At 40.7% G+C, this 20298-nt stretch overlaps 2 protein-coding genes across 2 annotated transcripts; one reads left to right on the forward strand and one right to left on the reverse strand.

Moving 5' to 3' along the window:
• Positions 1 to 4280: 4280 nt before the first annotated feature.
• Positions 4281 to 7621, forward strand: ccnd3 (cyclin D3). Its single transcript, XM_063911881.1, has 5 exons — positions 4281 to 4517; positions 4829 to 5044; positions 5726 to 5888; positions 6666 to 6799; positions 7076 to 7621. The coding sequence occupies exons 1-5, from the start codon at positions 4281 to 4283 to the stop codon at positions 7259 to 7261; spliced, it is 936 nt and encodes a 311-aa protein (XP_063767951.1). The 3' UTR covers positions 7262 to 7621.
• Positions 7622 to 7766: 145 nt separating this feature from the next.
• nuak2 (NUAK family, SNF1-like kinase, 2) lies at positions 7767 to 18047 on the reverse strand. Its single transcript, XM_063910291.1, is given in 7 exon segments — positions 7767 to 9660; positions 9663 to 10690; positions 10784 to 11036; positions 11488 to 11553; positions 12623 to 12774; positions 13274 to 13394; positions 17545 to 18047. Coding segments are annotated over 7 exon segments (1893 nt in total). The 5' UTR covers positions 17782 to 18047; the 3' UTR covers positions 7767 to 9624.
• Between the last annotated feature and the right edge of the window lie 2251 nt (positions 18048 to 20298).

Below are 20298 nucleotides of genomic sequence, written 5' to 3' on the forward strand. Positions count from 1 at the left end.
GGCTGTGGACTTCCTGTTGAAGAGCTTGGATGATTACAGCTGACGCTTTCTTTGTTTCCTCAACTGTGAATTCAGCTTTACAGTAATGCCAGCCTTTGCATGCTCTGTTCTCTCTGTGAGCTGTCTTGAAATGACAGGCTGAACGAGGTGAGTGACCGCACGAGTCAAGGACTTCCAGGTAGAGAACTTAGCGAAGCGTTGTGAATCCAGCTGCTTGTGTGAGGCCGTAGTGCTTAAGGCAGACACCAGGGGGCGGATGTCTGGGTCTGTGCTCGGGTCAACAAGGTCATAAGTGCTCTCAGAAATGCTGGGCTCTGGCTTGGAGAATTTGGGCCCACTCAGCCAGTTTGTGTGTTTCAGTTGGCCAGCAGTGACGGAACGTGTTGCGTGATCTGCCGGGTTCAGGTCTGTTGGCACGTACTGCCACTGGTCTAGACGTGAGGATCTTCTGATGCGTAACACACGGTTGCTGACATAGACATAAAAGCGCCTGGTCTCATTGCAGATATAGCCCAGGACTACTTTGCTGTCTGAGTAGTAAGTTACAGCATCAATCTGTAGGTTTAGTTCAGCTGAGACCAGGTCTGCTAACTCAACAGCAAGCACTGCTGCGCAGAGTTCAAGTCTTAGCACTGTGTGTTCAGGGCGGGGCGCATTACAAATCCAATCTGGTTGTTGCCACTACTGTCTGTCACTTTCAGGTAGCACACTGCACCAATAGCTTTGGCTGACGCATCACAGAACACGCACAGTTCTCTTTTTACCGCTGCTGACGGTGAGGCTTCTGTGTAGCGCCTTGGGATGAGAAGCTCAGCGAACTCCGACAGAGAGGCTCTCCATGACAACCAGGCATCTTCCATGGCTGAAGGTAAGGACGCGTCCCAGTCACCATTCTCCGCCGTGAGCTCTCGCAAGATAGCCTTGCCTTGGACAGTGACGGGTGCGACAAAGTGGGTCGTTGTATTGGGCACTGGAATCGATCACCACACGGATTTTCTTAGGTTTCTTCGGATGATATACCCAGAACGTTGCTAAGTACCACCTTTCTTCATCCGGGCTGAGAGGGGGGGCTAACTCAGCATGACCGTTCTGACACATGTTGTCCATGAAGGCGAGAAAGTGGTCTCTCATCTCAGGCTTTTTCTCAAAGTTCCGCTTGAGAGACATAAGACGCCTCAGCGCCTGTGGCCTGTTGTCTGGGAGCCGTGGCCGCGGACTCTTGAAAAGTAATGGCACCACCCAGCTGTTGTTTGAGTCTTTTTGTACTCCTTCATCCATTGTCTTCATGAATGTGGCATCCTGGATGGAGGGGGCCACCTGGTTGTCGTCCCTGGTCCGCCTGAACACTGTGCATCCAAGGTGGTCGGCTTCACAGACAGGCTGGTCCTCAGGATACGCTGGGGGCTCACTGGTGGCCTGGGTGCCACTGAACCTCTCCTTCACATGGAACACGTTAGGACACGCTTCAAAGAGAGTGGGCCGTTGCAGCTCTGTTGTGTTTGTGGGGAACGTGCTAATTGTCAGTGGTCTGTGAACATTACCTAGGCACACATTTCCAACAATGACCCACCCCAGGTCTAAGCTCTGTGCGTAAGGCAGGTTGTGAGGGCCATTCACCTGTTTGCGGACTTTATGCACTCTGATGATGTCCCGTCTTAAGAGAAGCATAATGAGGGCTGGTGGGTTGATGTCTGGGATGAGGTGTGCCACTGACCTTAGATGAGCGTGATGAAGAGCTACTTCAGGGGTTGGAATCTCCTCTCTGTTGTTCGGTATGTCGTTACATTCTATGAGGCTTGGCAACGGGACGCGAACAGTTCCATCCAGAGACTCCACTTCATAGCCGCTGGCCCTTCTGCCAGCTGATTGTTTCACTCCAGCATATGTTCTCAGTGTGTAAGGAGCGCTTGGACTTTGGTCGTTGAACACGTCGAAGAACTGTGAGCGAACCAGTGACCTGTTGCTCTGCTCGTCCATGATGCCATGGTGCGGGTCCAGGGTGAAGCGCTGTGTTGTGCCTGTCGCTCTTACATTCAAAACACTGGACACTGAGTTTGCAGTTCTTTGCTATGTGAGACAAGAAAGAGAGACATTTAAAGCACACATTGTTTTCCTTGAGGAGCGTTTTGCGTTCGTCGATAGGCTTTTCTCTGAATGCCCGGCCCGCACTTACGGAGGGGGTGTGGCTTTTTATGCAGCAGGAATAGGTTATCGCAGTCATTTGATTTTGTTTGAGGCTCACCCGTGTCAGATGTGGTTCTGGGAGACACCTCTGTTTTGTGGACGGAGACTTCCCACGGTCTGTTCGGCTTCCAGGCGGTCCTCTCGGTCCTGGGGGCCATATCTGTGATGCTGATGAGGCTGAAGCTTGGGTCATTCGCAATGCGAGCCTGCTGGGTGACAAAATCAGCAAAGAAGGCAAAAGGAGGATAGTTCACCTGGTTTTGATGCTTGTAGGCCGCACCCATCATCACCCACTTGTCCTGGAGACGAGGCGGGAGTTTCAGAACGATTGGGTTGACGCCTCTTGCCGTGTCAAGGAAGGCGAGGCCTGGTAGGTTGCCTTTGGCTTTAGCAGCCAGCAGTTCCATCAGTAGGTCACCCAGCTTTGTCAGCTTGGCTCCATCTCGGTTTACTATTTTTGGGAAGCTGTCAATGCGTTTGAACAGAGCGTTTTCTATTACCTCAGCTGAGCCGTACGTGAGGTCAAGCCTTTCCCATGCCATGGCCAGTCCTGCTGTTGGGCGGTGGATGTGTATTGCTCTTATCTGCTCAATGTGCTCGACTGACTAGTTGCCGAGCCACTTGAGCAGGAGATCCATGTCCTCGCTCTGTGTCAGGTGTAGGCTGCTGATGGCATTTAGAAAGGAACGTTTCCACGCTTTGTAGCTTTGGGGTTTGTCATTGAATTGAAGCAAGCCCGTAGCCACAAGCTCGTGGCGGGCTAGATATCTGACATAGTCATTTATGTGTGAGTAGCTGTCATTGGAGTCTGGTGGTATGGCATGGCGTGCAGGAGGTGGCGGGGTGTTGTGATTTGGTCTGAAGTGGGGCACAGGAGTGGCATGCTCACCGCTGGACTTGATGTGAGGCAGACGACCGTCTTCATGCCACCTGTTGAATGGCTCCTGGATGTCCTCGTGTGCGCTGATGTAAGGCAGTTGTGAGACAAGCCGATGTGAAGCAGTATTGTACTGATGCGGATAGAAGGGACTGGCTTCAGGCTTTAGTGGTGGAGGCGACACGTTGTTGCTAAGGACCTGCGCTGTCTTTGCTTGTGTGTCACCGTTATCACATGACTGGAATACTGAATTCCTTTCTTTACGTTGATCAAGCACATACTGCTTTGAGTGTTGTGAGGCTTCTAAAGGAACAGAGTCTATGTTCAGGTCACAACTATGTCTCTCACTCTTTACATCAGCAGCAGCTTCAAGTGTCTCTGCCTCAGCAATGGCTGCTGCAGCCTCTCTTTTATGTTTAAGCATTTCAATTGACACTTCCAATTTAGCTTGTTGTATCCTCAGATTAGCTTCCTCCTCAGCATAGCATAGACGTACCCTGGAATGGGAAGCATTTACAACTAAAATAGATCGCTGAAATGCGCTTGACGTGAATGAGTTTACTTCTGAACTACTGAACTACACGACATCATTATGTCGTGTACGTGATTGGACATTTAAAACAATGTGATCTTTAAAGTGAACACGACCTAAATAGATACACTTAGGGAAATGTATATTCCATGAATACATTATATTTCTGTAATGCTAACAAGAAATAAGAACATGTATTATATTTTCTAAAACATTAAACTTAATGCTTTTTTCATACTCATAACAGAACAACAACATTTTAATTTGTCATTCAATAAAAATAATATTTTACTCATTATTAAATATTATTCTAGCAAAATAACGGGCTACGGTTATGGATCTGGACTGTTTTCAAACTTCTGAGGGTTAAAAATAATCCCGAATGCCTCGAACGCACCATTAAATTCACAGTTTCCGATCATTTCGATTTTTCTGATGAACCAGGATTACATTTCTTTAGAATTGGGTTTTAAAAAAGAGTTTATATATCTCCCAATGTTGCTATATTGAAAGACACTTTAAATCGAGCCGGTAGGTGATACAGTTGGAATGCTAAAGGACAGTTAGCATCGCTAGCTAACGGTAGCTAACTAAAAGCATAAACGGAAACTAGCTAGTTTAACTTTTTTAAATAATTTAATGGTTAGTCAATATTATTTTGAATTCCACGGTTTTCAATTTCGTCGAATGGACCTTTGTGAGGACGGACAGCTTCAAAGTGGTTCCACAGGTATAAATGCGTGTGATACGAAGTGTGATGTGGTTGTCCGGGCGGTCAGCGACCATCCCGTGACCTGCGACCCGAGAACCCTGCACAACCTGACGGCCTTAGAGAAGAGCTGCCCGTTGCCTCCGCACTATGGCAAGGTGCAGACAGACATCGAGCCCTACATGCGGAGGATACTGACAGTCTGGATGCTTCAGGTGTGCAAATCACTCAGGAAAATTCAAGTGTAGGCCTATCTAAAATTCTTAATGTTTTTTTTAGCATTATTCTCCCTGAACCATAAAAGCACAGTTTCAATGATGGCTTTGTTTTACAGTACCTCAGGAGTTATCATCCTGTTCCCTGCTTGAATACATTTGCACAATCAAAAATGCACATCATGAGTGATGTAGATTTTGTAATTTCCTATCAGGAACGTCTGTACTTGTATCCTCAAATCAATCAAAAAAAGTTAAAGTGTTAAATCTCTCATAGCTTATTTAAAAAGCAGCATATGTGTGTTTTGTAGGTGTGTGAGGAGCAGAAATGTGAAGAGGAGATCTTTCCGCTGGCTGTGTTTTACCTGGACTGTTGCCTGAGCTGGTTCGCCATTGAAAAGTCCAACCTGCAGCTTTTTGGGTCTGTTTGCATGTTGCTGGCCTCCAAAATGAGAGAGACTGTCCACCTGACGCCCAGCACGCTTAGCATCTACACACAAAACTCCATTTCAGTTTCAGACATCCTGGTAACTATATATTCACATAAATTACACATTGTGTTAGGCACAATAGAACTGGGATTTTTCACTTCTGTATTCACTCATTTCTACTGTACATGTACCCATTAACAATGTAAGTCACAACTAAATTAACCACCAATGATTAATGGGCTTCAATAAATATTCAGGCCTTACCAATCATTGGGACCAAATCCAAAAGAGGCCTGTCCCAATAACTAGATTTGTTGGACGATATATATTTTATATCATCATTGTGGTGTGGTGTAACATTGCCATACTCTTTCAAAGGGCAATTAACTTTTCATAATAATATTCAGTTATTGAATTTGGAAGAAAGTGCCAAACATATGACACAAACGATCAGGGTCATGTCCATGTATCGTGCGATAAGTTCATATATTGTAAAAATGATTGATGCGGTATATTTTTATGAATGGGCTCCAGAAACAATAGTATCTACCTTAATAGAAACTATTGCGGATCCAATTTAACCAATAATCAACTCATTTCAAACAACTCATTTCCCCTCCAGTGGAATTCCCTTAGACGTAGCTTTGTCTTAAGGGCTCAGAATTTCAGGGTTTCATGCAGGGGGATTTTAATTGTGTAATGTTTTATAGAGGTGTGTGTGTGTGTGTGTGTGTGTGTGTGTGTGTGTGTGTGTGTGTGTGTGTGTGTGTGTTTCAGCAGTGGGAGATGGAAGTCGTGTCCAGGTTAGACTGGTGTCTGGCGTCAGTAGTGCCCTCTGACTTCCTGGAGCCAGTCCTTCACGCTCTCCCCTTTGTTCAGCCCCACCACTTTCCTAACATGCGCAGGCATGTTCACTCCTACATTGCTCTGTCAGTCACTGGTAAGTTCCATATCGAACTCAAGATGCTTTGTTCCTAAATAAAGTACACTAGAAGACAATATACATCAGCAGTGGATTCAAATATTTTACCATACAAACAAATTATATATACAGCATTTATCTGTTCGATTATTTATGTGCCCAATAAAAGCGGGATTTTATATCCCTTGTCATACAATCAGTTATAAAAAAATGTAAGTGAGCATTTAATATAACAGTGAAAGAAAATACTTTCCACACTGTGGACAATGGACACAAAGCAGCCATAACTTTGATTACGATGTGTCAGCAGTTCATTTTGGAGACAAAGAGCTGAGTTTGTGTAATCCTGTATTGTCTGCTGTTAAAGACCAGCGTCCAACTATTCAGCTGGATCATTCCCACAAATCTCTGTGGTGCTGCCCGAGGCAACAGGTCACAAGAATACAGTCAGTTTAGTGCTGTTTTAGACAACTATGGCGTTACAGCGCATACAATTAAGACTGAATCTTAAGTCTGAGCATGGATTGAATGTCCAATGTTTTGTCTCAGTGTATCTCCTGCCTGAAGCAATCAGGATATTCAATCACATTATAAGGTTTTGTCTGCTTTTGTCCATCAGGGTGTGTCTACAATGGTGGCATCTGTTTGAATGTCAACTGCTAGCCTTGCCTATTTAGCACCTGCTGCAATAGTTTAAGAGTACTTCAAGTGAACGACAATTTCCCATCATAGTTAGTCATTTAAGTGTGATTCGTTTTAATTTCAAGGCAAGTCATCTTCCTCTCTTTTCTTTAGACGGCAGGTTTTCAGTGTTCTATCCCTCCACTGTTGCATGTGCATGTGTGAGCATTGCCACACAGAGGCTTCAGTTAGCGGTCTCCTCTGATTCGGTGATGACGTTTTTGGCCAACCTTTTGGTCATTGATCTGGTAAGGGTAATATTTAACTGACATTTGTAGATAATATATTTTTTGACTTTGCCCTATTGTCAACATTTCGGGGAATGTTCATTATCATTTTCGAAATCACTCGGTTAAAATAACAGTGTATTGGGAAAAATACAAATCAAATGTTTGACATTTCTTGAGAAGAGTATTAGTCAGTATTCATGTACATGGATTATTAGTCAAGCTCCATAGAAAATGAAGTCTGTCCATGACCCACTGATGAATTTATGCTTGTTTTCTTTGCCTGACCACGAACAGAGCCCTGTCCTTCTCTGCAATGAGCAACTACGGAGTGTGTTGGAGCCCAGCCTGCCTTCTAGTGTTGGCAGATCAGGAGAAAACAGCTCAGAGATCAGCTACACCCCTGCTAACTTTCGGGATGCTGTACTTACTCCAGTTACTTCTCCCCAGGAAATCAATCTCGAACACTCCTCCCTGAAATAACTAAAATGGATCATAGACGCATGTACATGTGCATGTAAGAGCCTAAATATCAAGAGAATTGTTTTTAAATGCCATTTCTTTTCATTCTTAGTTCTTTGAAAGTTCCTTCTTCTTTTACAGTTTGAGATTTGTTTTAAATGTCTGTCCTATTGCTGCTTGTATTAAAGAATGTACAATTACTAAAGCACCATCAAAGATAGGAAATTATTTGTGATGCATTACTTTTGTTTGATATTGATAGTTGAACTGCACTAAATCCTAATAGCAATGTTTGCACATTGTAAATGTTATACCGATTTTTCCTATATGTATTTAGCATTTATCTTGATTCATTGCAAATGTAATGTCATTATCATATCTGCACAGTTCAAATGATTTTGAATACATGTTGTTTAAAGCATTTTTTCAACAGTATTGAATACCCTTGTGGCTTTATCAATATTCGGCAACATAAAATATGTTATAAAACATTTGCATGTGGGTCACTAAAGACAATGACCAGCAATCAAGTTCTCAAATTTTTTATTGGTTTGATCATCCCAGGCATAACAGCCTGGCATATCACACAGTCATATAAACGATAAGCCCAGTAACTTTGGCAAACAGGGTTTGTTTCTGTTAAAGAAAATAATATTAACAGAACCTGCAACTTCTGGGTCAAGGGGGGAGAGAAAAACAGCAATGAAATGCCCACATGCACTTTATATATTGTACAAAAATATAAAAGATACCATTTTAGACCCGTCTGTCACACTTCAAGAATTTCTGTGGCATAATAGAAAGGAATGACAAGAACTTCCAGTTGCAATAAGGCAATTGCTAGTTTATATTTGTATAGACTTTACATTCCTGATCAGATTCTTAGTTTGGCAAAAAAATAACCATAAATAACTGAAAATATACACATTTTACCATTCCAGTTCCTACACAAAAGCATGGCTTTGCGGCAACTGGGTACTGCCTTGTGCAACTTATTATACAATAACTTAATACTTCAATTATAGCTGATAAATACATTGTATGCATAAGGTTTCCATGGTCTGATAAAGTGTGGAAATGTTCCAGGCCTGGCTTTATGTTCTAATTTAATCCCAGCAAACCAATCTAATTAAGCAACTCCAGTTTGCAGCGTGACATTTCATATGGAAAGAAACAAAACCGTTTTCTCTGATTACCAGGAGGTCATTCATAAAGCAGGAGGTGGAAGATAGCACATAATGATCCTCGTTAGCATTTATCACTCACAATTTTACTTTGGAAACAGCATTTTCAGTTAAAGGCTAAACTTCTAATCCGGCTTTGTGAAATACTGTACCACCTCTCGTGTCCAGATATTAAAAATTAAAAATGCATACACCTGAGCTCCATGACTGACCTTGAACATTCAGTTAAAGTTATACATTTTACACAGCATAGAGGAGAGAGCTGGGGTTTGTGGTTCGCTTTCCAACACACGTCAATGCTTTCAATGAGTCCAACCTTTCCTGTGAAACTGCGACCTAGTAAATGGTGATGTTGTGCTCAGGAGCAAAAGCAGGTTCAACTGGTTATGCTCAACGTGAGTCATATGCTTCATGATTATCATTCAAGTATTATCCAAACTTGAAACAAATCATTTCAAGAGAAAATGAAAACAATTTTTTAAAAAGGCTCTTTGAGAGCTGAAGTCCCCGTTACAAATAAACGTTCCTCTGGGAACTTTTTGCTGTTGCTTTGAATAAAGATAAAGAAAAATAAGTCAAATGACATATCAAATTTCCTCTTTGGTATCTATGAAATGTAATTTCCCCATTCCTAAAGCACAGTTAAAGCTGTAAAATACCCATCCTAGCATTAAATCTGGTCATTATTGCTTTTATCCTCGATAAAATTAATTTTGACAGATAATCAGCTGTTAAGTTGTAAACACTTTTATCAAACTGTCCTTTGGACAGTAAAAGACACTCACTCTGTGGCTTAAGCACATTCAAACAACCGCTGACTGGAAATGTCAGTATTTAAGTCAATTTTCACTGAGCAAAAGGTTTAACAGTGTTACTTTTTGATATAAAAGACCAGAGTTGTTGACCCACAGCAGCTTCTTTCACTGAGGATCTTTGAAATGGACACTTTTAAAAGCAGCATTGAAAATACTGTGCCATCTGGTTATTTTTGCCGGTTTTACTCAAATGACATGCCACAATCACCTTATGAAATACAATCTGATGTTTAACAAGAATCCCATTGTGTTTTTGGTACTGTGAAAATCCCTGAAGTTAGCTGATCATTATCAGTAATTTCACCTAATGCACTTTGGCTTTTGAGTCTTCAGTAGTTAAGAGTTTGTCAAAACTTCAGAAAAACCAGTCTTAAGTCATTGTTCTTCAAAAATAACTGGACTTCAGCTTGCTGCAGAGCCTCGTGTAACCATGGCCTGCTTGTAAGCCTCTGTAACATTATCGCAGTCTGTGATAGAAAAGGCACTGTCAGCCACACCAGACTCGTAGCAGTTCCAGGGCCTCAGCGACCCGGCCCCCAGCATCCTGTCTTCTTTGATATCCAGCAGGTTGTCAGCAGAAACACATCCTCTCAAGCTAGGCTTGGCTGGTTTTTCCACTTGTGCTGGGTGTCGTACATGGTCTGGCAGATCCAGCTGGTCGAAGGACTCGGAAGATAGAATGCTGTCCTCGCTGATGCCGCCACTCGGCCTCGACCTGGCGCCTGTGCATGGTAAAGAAGCTGCCAGCTGGTCCAGAGAGCCAAACTCCTGCAGCCTGCCGGAGGAGAACTTTCCATTGCGCTTCAAGATGCCTTTCCTATGGGTTGGTGCTGACGGGCACTCTTTAGTTTGTGGTGCCCAGCCAGAGTCACTGTTGTCAGGAGAGGAGGAGTAGTACCCAGACTCGTGCTCTGTGGGCTTCTTTAGGATACCTTTGCGTGGCAGCGGTGCAGCTGAAGGAGCATTATCTGGTGTTGCATCACCCAAAATGTTCTGTGGCTCCACTGGACTTACAGCAGGGGTTTCACTCAGAGCCTTCTGTTTCACACTGTTGCGTCTCTTTAAAATACCCTTATAGGGGCGACTGTCTGTGCTTACTTCATGAATGGTCTGGGAGACATTGTTTTCTTTTCGTGACCTTCGCAGAGAGCGCTGCCGGACTACATCCCCTCCTCCGCCCGGCGAGCGGAGCAGGCAGCGCATCTTTGAGCCATTCTCCAGTAAAGGTCTGGATGTACGGCGCAGCCAACTAGCAATGCTAGCCAGCCCAGCAGGGTGTGATGTGGAGGGGGAGGCTGGTGAAGGGGTCTGCTCTACTGGACTGCTCTTTGTTTCGGCCAGTATTGGCTGCTGGTAGCCCCAGTTAAGCCACCAGTGTCCTGCAATCTCTTCTATTGTGGCCCTGCGCTCGGGATTTACCATTAGCATCCAACGTATTAGCCCACATGCATCTGAGAGGAAGAGCAATAGAGAGAAAAACATGTTAATTTTTCCATTTGAATCCAGAACATGACTAGGATAAAAAGTTGAGATGAAAGATTCACCAGAGGGGTTGCTGGGTTTACGATAGTTTCCAGTGCTGATCTGTTGGACCAATGCCTTGTGGTTGTTCCCATCAAATGGCATGGTGCCATGAACCATAGTGTACAATAGCACACCAAGAGACCACGTGTCCACCTCCGGCCCATGGTAAGGTCGTCCATTGACGATCTCCGGGGAAGCGTACAGAGGGCTGCCGCAGAAGGTTTGGAGGAACTCATCACTGTGGTAGAGGTTGGACAGGCCAAAGTCTGCGATCTGTGACAACAAGAAGTACACATTAACCTGAGAAGCCGTCTGACCTGTCGTCTCTTGATTAGATCAGAGTATGAAGATAATGTGATATTAATAAATGACATATCAAAACTGATAAAATTCTGTTAATTATCCAGTTCCACTAATAATTTCTGTTCCTTTGGTTATGCTCTGCCTCCTTTCCCCAACAACCCACACATTTGTGTAATTAATTGGCCAAAATCAACAAAACAAACAATAAACAAAGAATTGGGCAAGAAGTAATGAAATCTTGTAACATATTATCATACAGTGGATATTACACGTCCTTTTTATCACCAAGCAGCATCTGCTGTCATATATAATCCAAATTTGCACAAAATGATATAACCTAACACTGCAAACCTTTATACCCTTGAGCCCTGTGTGTGTACATGTGTAGTTGTGTTTGTTGGAACTTGTCCCATACACATACCTTCACGTTGCCGTTGCCATCTAGTAAAATATTCTCCAGTTTCAGGTCTCGATGTACTATTCCATTCTGAGAGGGAGGAGAGGGGGGGAAAAAATCAGTTTTTTGCGTAACAATATTTTTTAAATGATAATGTCTCCACCCTGGCCATTACGCATCAGTTTACTGGAGGTGGATTTTTTCATATAAAAAGGTTCAGTCATTACTGGGACAGAACACATTTTTTTCTAAGATTTTTTTTCTGGTACATCAGTTGTGCTTCATTGTCCTCCGCTCTGCAGGGGGGCATGCCTTTGACTCGAGCACAGTCTGAATGTGTTGCTGTCGAACATGCAGGTCAACTTCTTCTGCTGCTTGTAGCAACGGATACATTATGTTCGGAGCATTCAGTGATTGTTAAGATGCAGTCATTAAGAAACTATTGGGTGTAATACTTTAGGATTCATCACTTTGCCATAATAATAATAATAAAAAAAAGGGTTTGGATGGTTATATTCAATCAATGTTGAAAGCAATATGGAAAATTAAATATTTAGCAAGATGTCATCAGCACTCAATAAAATGAGACAGATGATTACCACCAAATATGACAGGGCAATTAACTCTGTAAATGCTGCCTAGCAAACCTGTAAAAGCTCTGCTAAGTGCTGAACTGCTACAATATAATATAGTGCGTTGTAAAAACAGCCACAACTGATTGTCTGTGTCTGTGTAACCCTTCTGTTCCATCATATCCTCATTAAGAGTGTCAGACCGTGCATGTTGTGTGTGTTGAGACAGTTGGCCTTTAGCCCTGACGCTAGCTCTCTGCAGACAAACTGTTAATTTCCCCCTGCATCGTTCTCAAAGCCTTACTGTGCAGATCAGCAGGCGCACACTGAATAATGCCCATTATATAACTTAGGGGGTGCCGCTGCCCTGGAAAAAACAACGAGCGGAGCAGCTTGTCTGAAAGGAGTTCTGCGTCATCAGCTTTGACGTACTGTGGCAGCCATGCATGAAGGGAACTGAGATACTAATACCATAGATAACATATCTAAAAAAAAAAAAAATCTAAACTTTCCCGTGATTGCATCTTTCTATAAAAGAAAATGATGTGCTCCGTATAAAAGCACTGGATAAGGAGAGACTGCCATACCTGATGGCAGTAGTGCACAGCAGATACAATCTGTCTGAAGAAGCTCCTGGCCTCCCGTTCAGAGATGCTCCTCTTGTCACAGATGTAGTCGTACAGGTCTCCCCGGCTGGCATACTCCATCACTATCACAATTTTGTCTTTGTTCTCAAATACTGAAAGAGAAAAAACATGAAAACACCTTTTATTTAGGATTCCATACAAAACCAATCACCCAAATGGAACTGTGCAGTAAAAACAGAAACTTTATGCAACCTGTTCAATTAAGGACGCATTGAAAACCAACTACAGAACTTCCTTTAGCCCCGGTTTCACTCCTCCGCTTAGGATAAACAGGGCCCCATGAGGATTGTATTGTAATCAAAAATGCACTGAAGTGGACAAACACTGAATGATGACTATCTGATCAGGCGTGAGAGGCACTGGAAGACACAAGGCCTGCACATTATCCTGCAGCACTGATGGGGTATAAACCCTTATGTAACGTAGCATCTTCCGCACAAAAGACTTGCGTGACCAAACTCTGAATCTCAAACAAAGACTATTTGAGAGATAACTTTTCAGGTATCACTTTTCACACTGCATGCTGGAGATTCAGTCACGATGTAAACGATGAAACAACACATAAAAAGCATAACATTTTAAATGCTTTACCTTCATATATGGTGATGATGTGCGGGTGGCAGAGTGACGACATGATCTCAATTTCTCTACGAATGTTAACCAGGTCTTGCTCATCTTTGATCTTATCCTTTCTGATCGACTTTATGGCAACCTGGACAAAGAAGGAGAGAAAATTAATCTATTTAACTTTGGAGTCAATATCACTTTTGTAAAAATAATCTTTTAGAGAATATTCAATAACATTTTACAGTCATAAAAACAGTAAACAGTCTTTGTAGTACAGCAATGATTGTTTTTAATGGTTTGTCAACATTAGCCTCCGTGAGATACTTGTCAAACCAGACGAGTGAGGCTGCAGCAGCAAAACTGGTGAGCATACTGAAATGTACAAGGGTGTGTTTCACTGATATTGAATCCAAATTTACATTAGGAAGAATACTGTTGAGCATTGCAAATATTATGTTTCGGCAGGAAGTATACATTCTTAAAAATATTTATATATCTAAGACAGCCACTCGGACTGCAGTCAAAGTAGTGCTGCGATACTGGTTGTTACAGCAACTGTGAGGCATGCAAATTTCCCTTTTTCTTTAAAATAATTCCCTCAAAAATACACTGTCACATTATATCACCTTGCCTAATATCGCAATATAGTAAATGTACATCCTGAATCATGATTCGTATTGTATCCCCAGATTCGCGTATCTGGTAGCACTCTTGGATGCTCGCTTAGGATTTCGCAGCGGTTTGACATGTTTTTAATATAGGTAGACTCAAAACATATATATTATAAATTGTTTTTTAAAGAATTCCTAATCATTCTGCCTTCAATAAGAATAGCCTTCCATCTGAGGTTTGTTCTCTTGTGGGAGGAACAATGGGCAGTGAGCCGTAAACTTTGCTATGTTGTTTCCAACGAGGCAGAGGGAACACCGGGTCAACCATTGTCTGCTGTAATGAAATCTTTTGTCTGCTGTTACGTCTGTGAGACTCACAGAAGAATAAAGACATTTCAATCTGAATAGTATCTGTTTGGGAGCTTTTGAAATGTCTGTATGTCTTCATGTTGTGTTTGAAGCCCAGATGCCGGAGATTCCTCTGTGCACTGAGTGCGTCATCAGACTACCCCGACACTGAAGGGTGTCATGAGGCACCAGGGTAGCAGTGGTGGGGTGTCCTGTTTTCTCTCCTTTCAAACCCCTGAGGTTATAGACACGAAGGAAGTGAGTAAAGCAGCGACTTGTCATATCAGTCCCAACACACAACTGTCTCCCGTCATGAGTCACCGTCTGGCCTCGGCGCTCCTCCAGGTCAGCACGGTGTTCACAGACCAGAGCTTTTTCCCTGATTCTGGGAACCGTGGTTTCCTTCTTTTGTTTGAATAACTGTCAGACGGGCTTGACTCACACTCATGATGAGTTCACACTGCTGTGCGTTTATCCCTGTGTGTGCAGTCTTTGTAACGGTCAGCTTTTTACACGCAATAGGCACTAAGGTCTAAAAATGCGAGTTCCTGTACTAATAAACCCATATTTTTCGCACTTCAACAACACTTTAAGATGTAGCTGTAGCCTAGCCAATTGAGCCAACTGGCAAGGCTAGCGTTAGCTTGTGGATATATATGATTATATTTAAATGAAGAGCAAAAAAAGTAACATGTAACATCTGCACTGACACATTGCATTTCACAATAACAGTATTCCCCAAATAACGAAACCCCTTTCAATATAAACCAAAATAATGACTAGGCTTAGTTATGTACCCTTTATTGAATATCTCTGACTGACCTAATACTGCATTAACATTAAAAGTTAACTTTGAAACAAAAACACATTTGCCAATGTGTGCACACATACATAACATACTTTAGTTTACAAAGTATTGACAGTTCAATGTAATATATCCTTTCCAGTTATTCATGTACTTTTTCCCCTATATATTCCTGGTTCTCAATTTGCTGATTTTCTTTGAATTTGTGATTTTGGGGAAGACCAAGATTTGATAATGCTATCCATGTATTGCAGCCCTATTTTTGATTTACTCGCTACTGCTTTACATTTTTCCATAGGCATTTACTTGCTTATTTTCTTGATAAAATATTTAAAATTGAATAAACAACTATTTTGAAACTAGCTAGTTGCCACTGAAGACTTAGAAGAGACTTTGCCCTTAACCTCAGTCATAGATTTATAAATACCTTGTGCAACCCTAAAGAACTGTTTGCTAACAGATGTACATTTAGAATACATGTCACGCAGTGATGTGTGTTGAAACTTCCAACCTAAGTGGGTTATGTAATTAAATCATGCATGTAGATAATGGGAACAGCTGTAGTGCTGCAACGCACGCAAGATGAAGCCACCCTTTGTGTTGTGTCCCTCCCTGTCTCAAATTACATATCGTTGTCCATTGTGTTGTCAAAACGAAAAGGTAGGTGGCTAAAAACAAAGCAAATGAATGTTTATCCCTTCTATGTTTACTACTGTTTGAGAAGTACTGAACTCAAAACATACATTTGGGCTAATCAGTATTTTGATGTCTGAACATGGGTTTCAGGGATGACTATAAAAAGGTAGCTGCCTTCAGGGAACTCGTATACTATAAAAAATAAAGTGCATCAGTAGCGGGAAGTCTTGTCAAAGCAGAGATTTGTTTGTAGACAAGGCTGAACCTGTATCACTACCTGTTTACTGCAGGTACAAAAGGGGGAATTCCTGACTAACTTCCTTGACTGAAGCGCTTTCTCTCATGATCCTTTAACGCAGAGCATTTCTTGTAAACATCACCTGGCAGCTGAGCCCAATTTGCTGGCCAACACACTTCATTTCCAGGCCAAGTATCTGTTTTGGTTTTTTGATGAGTCACTATGCCCTCTGTTAAAGGTGTGCTTTTTGTGTTCAATAATTTGCCTTCAATTTGCATTTCCTTATTAAATATTGGATACACTACACTATGGAAACAAGAACAAAAAAGATCGAACAAATGGTAAATTATTGATAGAAGAACGTATTGTATTACGTACATGCACACTCGGTTGCCAGTTTATAAAGTATAACTTGTGAAACCAATTGCGGTTAAAAGCAGAAGCCCTGCAGTAAACCTTCATGAAGTATTTCGTTTTTGTGAAACTACTTTAGAAAGGTCGTAATTTTCTCTTTGTGTCCATATGCATTTAAATTGTATTGCATTGAGTTACTAAGGTTTAATCTACCATTATTCATATAAGTGGGTATATGACTCAATGAATATATAAATAATGTTCTAATTGGGATACACTATATAATTGGTTTTACCTTTCAACAAAAAAGGCTTTTCCATTTGTTTGCTAACTCCTCTCAGTGTCTCAGGGTTATTTCTTTGGAGTCTGTTTTAAATTCCTCCCATTTCCCCTGAGGTCACAGGGAACTGGAATTCACCTAAACTGTTAGTAGCAGCTTCCCCAGCAAGCTTTATCACAAAAAGAAAGTTACCTAACTTTCCTGTTTAAATTGCTGAAACAAAGTCACTCAACCTTTCCAACAAAACGCCTTTCCTTTATTCTCTTAATGCCAAAGGGGGGCCAAAGGGAGGTGACTTCTTGTGCAGTGACAGCGTTACAGGATGATTTTACACACACATATTGATTTGATTTCAAACGATCTGCTTTAATACGTCACAAATAACTTGTACATAGGTTTGTCCCAGACACAGGGCCATCTATGTGGTATCATAATGGGAAAATAATTATTTTACTACTTAATAACTTCATTATTTTAATTATTATTATTATTATTATTATTATTATTATTATTATTACTACGAGGTTAATCATTTGTTTTTATTTTAAACAAATGACTAACATTGCATAGTACAAACAGAGTGTCAACCAGGCGTGTTGGTATCCACTGATACAGTTGGTAAGAATAAAAAGTTAAGATTAGTATAAGGGTTGCAATTTATTCAGTGATCTAATCAGAACCAAGGACTGGATGCAGCTTTTAGAAAAACTATGAGAAAAGTAAGAGCAGCCCCCCTAAAACAAACACTATGAAGTCTTAGGGCAAACATTAGCTGGTTTGTCAACTTACAAAGATCAGCAGTAGACAAAGTAAACCTACTTTATTAGTTTGTAATTATTTATAAGGAGTGACTGGAAGCCAGCCTTTAACAATTAAAATCCATATTATGTGTGCAGACATTATAGCTCTCTATCGCTAAACAACATATGGCTAATGGGACAGCAGAGTAAGAACAGACTTCAATACTGTAGAACATCAAGAAAACTATGTCAACTTGTAATAAATAACAGAATGAGTCCTTACCAGTCTCCCGGATCGTTCCTTGGCTTTCTTCACTTTGCCGTAGGTTCCTTTCCCCAGGGTCTCCAGAAACTCGTACCTGTGTTTCAGGTTGTGTTTGTGGTGGTGTCTCTTCACTGCTTGTCTTTTCACGGTCACCTGGGACGGAGCTTTTCCAAAAACAGGGGCATTTTCGGGTAAACATGCCCCAACAGATGGCCTACGGTTTGACGAAAGACTGGAAACATTTAAGCCCTCCATGGTGACAAAATGATGTTGTCTTTTTTGGCGTGTTTACGGAGGAAGGTGTCGTTGTTTATGTGCATTCCCCCTGGAGCTCTGCCGGTGTTGGAGCAATTTGTCCCCAAAGGTGCTCAGGTACAGATCGGATACAAATATAATCATGAACTCCTCCAACTCCGGCAGTGAGACAGACTAATATAAGTGAGAGTTGAAGACATAAACTAAACGCATGTCCGTCTCATCTGCACCGCGTTGACCTATTATCAGCAGCAGCAGGTACACAGCGTGCTGCTATACGAGCTGACCTCAGCCACGTCAAATAGTGGAGGGGAGGTTCAGGTACACAGAGGAGCGCTTGATATTTGGCACCGGGCAGCGCCGTGGAATGTCCAATCATGTGTTAAGGTCCGTTTTTATGTTTCATTGTTAAGCTTTCTCTTATTTTACTTTTTCAAACCTCCAAATAAAATCCAAGTATCAGTTCAATGGTGATTCACAATGCAAACTAATATTATTATTATTATTATTATTATTATTATTATTATTATTATTATTATTATTATTATTATTATTATTATTATTATTATTATTATTATTAGCAGCAGCAGCAGCAGACTGCAATATGAATGGCTTATTAATGGCAGTAGTCAGTGTAGGCCTATTGTTGGCAGTGGTTTACTTAAGGCTTCTGTAGCCTTTTTACAACAACGTTTAGATGCATGTACTAATTTACTATGCTTGCCTTTCCATTTATTCTACTTTATTTCTTTTTTCTACTAGAGTACTAGTTACTTTACAGAATTAGATTACTAATATGAAATATAATATCATAGATCAAATTTAAAATTGGCCTCACCTTAACAAGCAGCAGATGCCACATTAGTAATCAGTTTTGCATCACAAAATATAATCTATTAATATAGTATACAACATTTTTCTAAAATGATACTTTATGTAAAGACTTTTCAAGTATTACTTTAGTACATTTCTAAAGAAGTACTTTTATTTTAAACAGATTATTTCTAAACAGTGGCAGGCTATTGCTTTTTTGATTTAAGTAAACATATTTTAGTAGTTCTTCCACCACTATAGACCAAAAGTAGGCTATGGTAGTAGTTAAACTAATAAGGAGCACGACATGCAGCTCCCAGTTTATGTGTTACTGATGTTAAAATCGGTGTGCACCAGCATACACAACAAGCGCCCCACAAAATTAGAAATAGAAACGTAAGGTACTAGTTAATTTGAGATTTCTATTTCCTGCTTCTTTACACTTCTTATCCTTTAGGATTCAGAGGGAGATATCGTACTTTTTACTCCACAACATTAATTTGACAGCTTTGGTTATTTACAGAATAAAACGTAAACCACACAATACAAAAATACATACATAGAATTAATTAATAAAGAAAATGAAACCATCTACATTTTTCAAATTTTTCCAACTTGACCAAACTAACAAGAAATATGTTTTTATGCATCACAAACAGCATTTTTGTGAAGTTTTTATTGCAATATTTTACATTTGTATTTAAGTGATTTGAAATTGAAGTATTGCTTTTAACTAAATACACTTCCAGTTGTAACATAGAAACTCTTAATACGTGACAACTATACTGCTGAGAACAATCATCTTAACATTTTAGTTTAGTTAACATTATTAATAAATGTGCAGAGAATTTACCGATTGACACAATTTTGCGATATGCAATACATTTGAAAAGAGCCACTGGAATAACACAGTTACATTCGCAGGGAATTACTGTTTTTTGTATCTCTAATATTTTTTTATTCATGCTTCTTGGGTAATATTTAGATATCTTTGGCTCTTTTCTTGTTGTAACAAATGCAAATTGTCCCTCTTTGGGATGAATAAAGGTATACTGATGAATGGCTGACTTCGTGGAACTTGTATGTGTGTTTGGTCATTTTACCTTTAAGTCAGCTTGACCTAAACAGACAGTCTGTTGCCTACTGACCTGAGAGAAATTTTACATTATAGAAAAGTGGTTGGATTATTAATGTCGTTACAGATGTTGGCCACTAGAGAGCACCATGCCAGTTATACGACTGTCTTGGACGGTTTAAGTCAGGGGTGTCCAAACTTTTTTTACCAAGGGCCACCTACAGAAAAATATACGGAGAGCTGGGCCACTTATAGAGGTGAATATTGTCTCAAAAGTTAAGTTATAAGCTAGCAAAATCAATCAAATGTAGGTGAATAATGCGCAATACTTGAAAACGCTTTAAGGAATATACAGCCTACATCCCGTCTGTCTTTAGGGTTTCATTTATTTTGTTGGCAGCTCATTCCTTAAAACAGTAGCCTCAGATTATAATATATAATAGTAAAAGTAAATATGAAGGTTACATTTCAAGCTTGTTATAGAAATAAGTTTTTTTTTTTTTTTTATCAACTAAGATTTGTTAGAAAAGGTTTTCAATTCTAAATGACTGAATTTATTTGAAATTGGGATCATTAATATATTTGAACATATATATTTGAGAAGTACAATATAAGCCAAGTAAAAGTTT

This window comes from Eleginops maclovinus, chromosome 20 (assembly GCF_036324505.1).
Source record: "Eleginops maclovinus isolate JMC-PN-2008 ecotype Puerto Natales chromosome 20, JC_Emac_rtc_rv5, whole genome shotgun sequence".
NCBI classification, from domain to species: domain Eukaryota; kingdom Metazoa; phylum Chordata; class Actinopteri; order Perciformes; family Eleginopidae; genus Eleginops; species Eleginops maclovinus.

Excerpts from the sequence above, each read along its gene's own strand:
- ccnd3 (XM_063911881.1), top strand. The coding sequence starts at position 4,281 with ATGGACCTTTGTGAGGACGGACAGCTTCAAAGTGGTTCCACAGGTATA. Across the intron at positions 4,518-4,828 it reads TGACAGTCTGGATGCTTCAG|GTGTGTGAGGAGCAGAAATG; the intron begins GTGTGCAAATCA and ends TGTGTTTTGTAG. Across the intron at positions 5,889-6,665 it reads CATTGCTCTGTCAGTCACTG|ACGGCAGGTTTTCAGTGTTC; the intron begins GTAAGTTCCATA and ends TCTTTTCTTTAG.